Source organism: Herpailurus yagouaroundi, unplaced genomic scaffold (genome assembly GCF_014898765.1).
Source record: "Herpailurus yagouaroundi ecotype Mexico unplaced genomic scaffold, PumYag 182, whole genome shotgun sequence".
In the NCBI taxonomy this organism is placed as follows: domain Eukaryota; kingdom Metazoa; phylum Chordata; class Mammalia; order Carnivora; family Felidae; genus Herpailurus; species Herpailurus yagouaroundi.
In genome coordinates, this window is record NW_024412413.1 from 14,698,511 (window position 1) to 14,706,767 (window position 8,257).

The window sequence follows — 8,257 nt, forward strand, 5'->3', positions numbered from 1 at the left end:
AGAAAGAAAGAAAGAAAGAAAGAAAGAAAGAAAGAAAGAAAGAAAGAAAGAAAGAAAGAAAGAGAAAGAAAGAAAAGAAAGAAACAAGAAAGAAAGAAAAGAAAGAAAGAAAGAAGTTTACAGTGTTCCACCTCTCAGTCAGATGACTTTCTAAAACCTGGCCTAGGTTGCCCATCATAAATGGCAGTTTGGCCAAGAGGAGACACTCCCCCCTCACATTTCTCCGGCAATGCCTTCAAGTGTTTGTTCAACTGCTCACCTTCCTCCTTTAAAGATGCCCTGTACTCTGGTTTCTCTTCAGATCGCATAAATCTGTCGCCTTTTACTAAAGATGCCCTAAGGATTCTGGTCTTCACTTCCCACTGAGATCCACTTGAGCCACGGTGCCACTGATGCCATCTCTGATCCCTGTCAGATCTAACCGTCTTTTTTGGTTTTTACTCTTGCCTGTCACTTTGCAGCAATCTCAAAACTTAATTCATAATAACAGGATATTGGCCGATAACAAGCAAGCTTACCTCTTCTATTAATATCTATCCGCTCCTTAAATGTAATAACATAAAGATGCCTGGAAAAAGTAACACTGGAGTTAAATCTTAAGCAATTAAAAGGAGTTAACCAGTCAAAGAAAAGGGGAGGGCCAACTTCAGAAAGAGGGAACAGCATGAGCGAAAAGCATGGAGGCCAGAAACATGGAATATGCAAGGAAATACTTTACAGTTGTTTTAAGATCTTTATGACCTTATCTACTCTAATTTTGGAGAATCCAGCCCAAAATATGTTGCATATATTCAAGTGCATTATTCCACATTTAATGTCATCTAAATTTACCCATGAGTGGAGTTGAGTTAAAGTGCTGAGTGGCCATAATGTTACTGGTTGTGGGCGTGTGTTAATTTTAGTTATTCACGATTTTTTGTTATGTGTTCTAAAGCCAATATATTTTTTTAACCTCGGATATATGGTGCCTGATTAATAAAACAGCATAGCACTAAGCAGTTCAGAGTTCTTGAATATAAAGTTCAAGGTGGAGAATGAACAGAAGTGAGAGCAGAGAGGTAACTGGACACCAGAAAACAGAAAAGCTTGTGTGCCATATAAGTGAGTTGAACTCTATCACAAGCCATTAAAGAATTTTGAACAGGAGCGTGTCCTCATCAGACATCCCTCTCATATAGCTGACTCTGGGCATGGTGTGGAAGACAGATTGGAGATCAGACTGGAGACAGGGAGAGGCATTAGAAGGCTGATGCAGAAGTAAAGCTCTATACCTGGGCAAAAGTGAGCCATGGAAAGCTAAAGGGAAAAGCAACGTAAGACAATATCCTACAATGGAAGGGAGGTTTGGGATGGCCATCCAGAGATCTGAGTTCTAGTCCTAAATCTGCCATTAATATTTCCCCTCTTTGGGCCTCAGTTTCCCCATCTATGAAATGATGTGATCCTGTTGACTACTGCTTCATATTGCTATTACTATGCACAGAAAAATCAAATGTGTACTCTGGGAGTTCAGACCAAGAAATTGTGCACACTATTTCTCCCCACCAAGTACTGACCAAGCCCCACCTTGCTTAGCTTCAGAGATCAGATGACACCGGGCACATTCAGGGTGGTATGGCTAGAGACTGAAAACTGTTTCTTAAGATTGTGCTGCATTAGAGTTGCCATCAGTAAGTCCCATATAGCAAATGCACTTGAGAAATCCATCCTGGTTACAAACCTAAGCCTTCTGCTACTCCTGCTCTGCTTCTTAAGTAGCAAATACAGGGATAAAGATGTAATAGAACATTGTATCCTCATAAGTCTGTGCATTTTTTTTTTAAGTAGTGGCTTAGGGACCTTAAAAAAAAATGCCCTTTCCTTTTTGTGCCTTTCTACTGAGATGGTCGTTTTTAAATCTTCCATCCTTTAAAATTTTCCTGTTTGTTTTGTTTTGTTTCAGATTCCGCCTCTCTTTACCAGAGTCCAATCGCAGCAACATTGAGGTAGGAGTCAAAGCTCTCAGGGTTCTCTGTCAAGGGAAAACTGAGAATTTTCCTATATTGTAGCTGGATGACTGTTTTCTAAGCCCCTGAGTACTTAGTTTCCCCTTGAACATAGATTTTAACTTTAAAATTCCTCGTGTAGCTACTTGTCTACCAACCCCATTAACTTTTAAACAGGACAGGAACTCTCCAATTCACTTTTATCAATTCAGAAAGACTTAAAATAACTTTTTTAAAACTAATACCTATGTAATGTTGGGAGAAAAAAAAACAGGCATTTTCAGGGATATTTCATTGTTTGGATAAAGAATCTTTAAGAATTAAATATAAGATCCAAACTCCCAAAGATGAGGCTATCTGTAAATTCTTCGGCCATGATTAAGTTTGCTCTTTGAAGCCTTACTAGCCATCTCCCAAAATCGTATCAAGGCTGGTCGTGCAGATACCTTTTTGGGGGCCCCAGCCTGGTGACCTCCTGATTGGAAGAGTATTATCTCATGGAAACAAGCCTCTCCCCAAACTAACGGGAGATCATCCAAATCACTAACTGATGTCCCTGTGCTCATGGTACACATAATCCAGAGCAGTGGTTCTCACCTAAGTCCAGTTTCGCCTCCCCCGCCCTGGGGACATTTGGCAATGTCTGAAGCCATTTTTTGGTTGTCACAATCTGGGGGTTGTTATAAGCACTTAGTGAGTAGAGGCCAAGGATGCTGCTTAACATCCCACAGTGCACAGGACAACCCCCACAGCAGAGAATAATCCTTCCCAAAGTGTCAATACTGCCAATGATGGGCAGTCCTATTCTAGAATGTACGTGTGTGAGTAAGTGAGTGAGTGAGTGCGTGAGTATGCGTGTGTATGTGTAAGTGAGACAGGGGTAGGGTGAGACGACAAGCAAATTTATATTGTATGTGCTGAAAAATATTATAGAGAAAGACAAGTCAGGGCAAGAGAATCGGTAGTGCAAGGAAACATGGAGGTGGTGATTACAGCATTGGGGTTGTTGGGACAATTAGCTGGGATTATATACGAAATTTAGTTAGTACGTTGAACACATGGCAGGCATTAAATAAATGATGGCCATTGTTTTTACAAAAATTCATTTCAGCTATTACCACCTCTGTGTCAAGGGGCAGTATAGCATAACGGTTACCCATACAGACTCTGAGACCAAACTGCTAGAGTGAACTCCCACTTATTGGCTCTGTGGCCTTGACCAGGTCACTTAAGCTCCCACAGGGCAGTCCTGGGACACAGTAAGTACTGAATTTATTACCACGTTCACCAGAAGCAGCCACTAAGAGAGAAATAGAACTGCGGAAAATAGCGAAGAAACCAGAGAATTTATCCAGGAGACCAAACAAGATGTTTGTTTGTTTGTTTAATTTTATAGGAGCATCCTGATTTTCAGGTTGGGAACATAGGAGCCAGTGGCAACAGTGCTGGAAATAACATCTTTCATGCCAGACATTGAAATTTAAAATACCAAGATTGTCTCATGCACTGTGGGTTAGCACCTCCGTGGCATAGCTCTTTGGTAGAAGACAAACTATAGTCCGTGAGAAAGTATAGCTGACTTTCTCATAAATATTTTCTGAGCCTAGAGAAGGCAAATGAGTCCCAAGTCTTCTAGGAAGACCCCCCAAAAAACTGCTTAGGATCAACAACAGAGAATGCTAACAATGACATTTCTGAAACAAATGACAGTGGTTAATACTGGACATTTTACATAATATTAACTTGTTTAAACATGAGACCAACCCTGTGACATTCATGCTGTTTATCTTTATTTTACACTTGAGGAAACCAAGACATAAAGAGGTTAAAGACTTTCCCAACATGACCTAAGTGGCAAAAACAAGAGGTAAACCTAGGAAGGCAGCCTCAGAGCCCTCCTTGCTAGGCTGCATAGCTTGCTTAAGCATGTAGGATGTTCAAAATATATTCATTGAGTGAATCGATGTTCATCATGTCCATTTATTTTTAATACCTGAACCTTCCCAGGAGCTGACACTCTGCTAAGATTTACTACCATAGTTTACTCAAGATAAACTGGATGTTCTGGTGAGACTGTTAAATATAGAGCATAACATAATGCAACTCAATTAGGGCAGACTACTTACTAATTGGGATATTTATCAATTGTTTAGATGGTTTTACTTGGTAAATATCTTAATTGCCATGTTCGCTGCCACCGTGTGGTCCCTCTACATTTGTTGTCACCATGATCTAGCATACCCAAAGAACAGAAATGTCCATCCTCAAGGAGGAAAAAAAGATTGGGAAACTGTTTAATATGCTTTCCTGCAAAATAGTGTTCAGTGTCTGGAAAGCGAGACTGTCTCTATGGGGAGATTGTAACTATCGCCCTCTGTCGTGATAAGGTCTGGGGAAGTGCACATCCAGACCAGGCATGGTACTTTCAAAATGCCAGGATTTGGCAACTGATTTAGTATCCCCTTTCATTTTAGGTCTTGAGGTTTGAGAATATTCTGTCCTCCATTCTCCACTTTGGTATCCTCCCACTGGCCAACGGTAAGACATTCTGGGGAACATGTGACTTTGAGGTAATCAAACATTGGGGATTGTTTGGGACTTTCCACCCCAAGGCCTGTACTTGTAGCACGTTATTTTGTAAATCCAGGCCAATGCCAGAATTTACAGTTTGTACCATCAATGATGTGATTGCAAAATTAGCTATTCCAGTCCAAGCCTTGTTAACAACACTACCTGCAGAACTCAGCAAGAACAGTGAAACTCTGGTTGAATTAAAGAGATTGAAACTGCCCTCCTGAGGCAGTAAAGAATCTCCTTCAGGTCAGGCAGAAATGAGACTATTCTCCCTAGAGGGCATCTCTGTGGTTTTATACACAGACCACCATCTGGATAGACAGTTTTAATGAAGGACAATCCTAGTCCCTCTCCCTGTATGCAACCATTCACAAACTGCAACATCTTGAGTTTGTCTTGGTTAAAATACACTTTGTAGGGGCGCCTGGGTGGCTCGGTCGGTTAAGCGTCTGACTTCGGCTCAGGTCATGATCTCACGGTCCGTGGGTTCAAGCCCTGCGTTGGGCTCTGTGCTGACTGCTCAGAGCCTGGAGCCTGTTTCAGATTCTGTGTCTCCCTCTCTCTGTGACCCTCCCCCGTTCATGCTCTGTCTCTGTCTCAAAAATAAATAAATGTTAAAAAAAATTTTTTTTAAATAAAATACACTTTGTATCAGAGACCAAAATGTTCTCAGACCTACAAATTATGGAATTTTCAAAATATAAACTGGACAAGTTGCCAGCATTTTTCTGCCATCCAAATGTACATAATTGCATGTGCATTTTTATTAAGCACTTCTTTAATTAAGTAAGCATTCATCTAGGAAAATGCTAGGGACAAAGAATGAAAACACAGAAATCAGGAAGAAGCAAAAGATATATTATTTAAAAGCTGCTTATTTGTCCTTTACTAAAAAGTTTGCTAAAACTGCTGTGTCTGTGCCTAGTTATCTTACACCTTATTCTATATTTTAGCAAAATTGCAGCAAGGATTTCCCCTGCCCAACCCACACAAGATCTCCTTTGTCAATTCAGATATTGAAGTTTTTGAGGTAAGAATGTGAATATTCTCCTAACTGCCCAATTTCTTTCATACTAGAATAAGCCTCTTCCTAATTTGCTTCCTCTGTTTTACGCTACTTTGTTCTGCTTCGTGTGTTTCCAGCCCACATTTTACAGACAAAAACATTTAGCTCTTAAAGTTTGCAGTCAACTATGAAAAGCATTTAAACTTGAGTTGAAAAATCAACCCGAGTCTGATTTCCTTTCACAGCCAGACCTATTCACACCACAGTACGAGACGCTACACTGTGGTGTGTCTGTTTCATTTATTCTCTCATTGAACTTTTGCCTGAACCAAAGACCCTCCTCTAGGTTCAGGATCTGTTGTGAGCTATTTCTTCATTAATCGTGATAAACAAGCTTCAGAACACTTTTTTCTTCCATTTTGACGCTTCTGGGGGGGGGGGGGGGACGGGGGTGGAAGTAAGATTCTGATGGAATTTTCCAATCCTGTACACTATTGCCCACCCCCTTCCCTCCCCACCTCTCCTTCTATAGTCGCTTAAGTCTCATAAGGTGACAGTTATCCCAAGTGGCCTGCTCCTATGTCTGAGGCACTCACAAGGGGATGGGGGCAGGGTGGGTTTGACCCAGAAGAACCCAATAAAGAGACCATCTCTCCCTCACTCCTCAGCAAACTCAGATAGCCCATGGCTGCGGGTCCACAGAGTGTGACGTTGTCTTCACCCTTGCATCCTTTTCAGGGTTTCCTTTTGATTTCCACCGACCTGAAGTATGAAACGTCCTTAAAGCAGCAGCCAAGTTTCCATGGTTGGGAAGGTCTGAACTTCATAAATGGACAGTGGAGGGGGAAGCCAGCTGCTTGACTGTCTGTTGGGAGTCCACTCCAGGAAGTAGATGGCCCTTAATCCCACAGCTACTGTAAACCGGGAAGGGGCAGACAGTACACACTGGGTTGTAAGCCCTAGTGAAATGCTTAGGCTGACAGTTTTCTTTCTCAAACCCTCAGGGAAGAGGGAGGCAAACTGGGTTAAAGAGCTAAATCAGGGTGTGTGTCTCCACGTGTATGGAGGGGTGGGTGTTTGGATGTGTGCTCGTGTTTGAATGCACATTTGTGTGCTCCTGTGTTAATAAGGTGCTGGGGCCAAGAGCTAGGCCTGTGCTTCTGAGGAGGTGCCTGAGAAACTCTGATTTGCATGACAGCTCCCTTGAGCTCTTTCAGCAACCCAGGGTTTCCCACACTTCCCCGCATATTGGATTTTATGTTTTATATTTACTGCTACTGTCCTCTGTTTTTAATTAAACTTGTTTTCTATCAATGTCAACCTTGTCTTTTTTTTTGGAAAAATTCCCTGCCTTGGATTTTTTTTTTTAAATAAAATCAGACAAAGATGAGAGAATTAGCATCCTTAAGTTGATGAAAAGTGAGATTGTGCAGATTTCAAGGTTTGAAAAGGGAATACTTTAGGGGGCCTGGGGGGTTCAGTCCACTAAGCATCTGACTCAATTTCAGCTCAGGTCATGATCTTACAGTTTGTGAGTTCAAGCCCCTTGTCAGGCTCTGTGCTGATTATGCAGAGCCTGCTCAGGATTTTCTCTCCCTCTCTCTCTGCCCACGCACACTTGCTTTTTTTCTCTCTCTCAAAATTAATAAACCTAAAAAAATTTAATAAAAATAAATAAAAGGGAATACTTTGCCTCTTAGATGTTTCTGGTGAGAAACAGTGGTCATAGGAGACTCTGGAAGTTTAAGTTTTAGGCTGTTTTTCCTGCCACATTGAATGAAATGACAGTGCAGAGTACCAAACTTAGATCGTTGGTAGTTGATGATATTAAATTGTTAGAGACCTAATCATCGGGTGAAACTGAGGCAGAAAAGGAGGAAAGGAGAACCCATATGGATAACTTAAGAAATGAACAGAAGCCGCAAACTTCGCCTTTGTGGCTCTGACAGTCCAGCCGAGGTGTGGAAGAGAGCCCTTTCCTGGAGTGCCTACCACGCCCCGTGCTGGTTACTCCACGAGTGTCACTCATTTCACAGACACTCTCAAGAATTGTGGTCCCATTTTACAGATGAGGAAACAAAGGTGAAGAGAAATGAATCACACAAGGCTGGTAAGTGGCAGAGGTAGAAATTGAATCCAAGTCTTACTGATTCCAAAGCCACTGCTATTTACGTGAGGTAGGACTAGAAGCCATAATCATGTAAAGATCACTTACTACTGCAAGTGACACGCGTATAAAAGAGCATGAGCATAGGGTCCCTAGTGGTCCCAGAAGGGAAGCCTGGCTGTCCACAGGGGCTTGGATTTACTCATCTTTGTCGAGCACATCGGCCACAGTTACCACCCTCATCAGTGTTTGGTGGAATAAATGATAAACTGTCACTTTCTTTCTTTGGAATGTGCGTTTCCGACAGAAAAGTTACTTCATTTGCATCCATAAATTCATTGAAACATTACAAGTCTCTAGATATAGAGAAACATGTTTTTTTTTTTTTAATTTTTTTAAATGTTCATTTATTTATGTGAGAGAGAGAGAGAGACAGAGTGTGAGCAGGGGAGGAGCAGAGAGAGGGGGAGACACAGAATCTGAAGCAGGCTCCAGGCTCTGAGCTGTCAGCACAGAGCCCGACGCGGGGCTCAAACTCACGAACCGTGAGATCATGACTTGAGCTGAAGTCGGACACTTAACCAA

At 41.7% G+C, this 8,257-nt stretch overlaps 1 protein-coding gene across 6 annotated transcripts in view; it reads left to right on the forward strand.

The window, feature by feature from the left end:
* BPIFC (BPI fold containing family C) overlaps positions 1-6,885 on the forward strand; it is a 55,691-nt gene extending 48,806 nt beyond the window's left edge. For all 6 annotated transcript variants that reach the window (XM_040490974.1, XM_040490973.1, XM_040490975.1 and 3 more), the window contains 4 exons: positions 1,943-1,985; positions 4,460-4,523; positions 5,513-5,589; positions 6,304-6,885. In XM_040490974.1, coding sequence (XP_040346908.1) covers positions 1,943-1,985; positions 4,460-4,523; positions 5,513-5,589; positions 6,304-6,426 — 307 coding nt within the window. In that variant the 3' untranslated portion in view covers positions 6,427-6,885. The remainder of the gene's footprint in view (positions 1-1,942; positions 1,986-4,459; positions 4,524-5,512; positions 5,590-6,303) is intronic.
* The last annotated feature ends 1,372 nt before the right edge of the window (positions 6,886-8,257 follow it).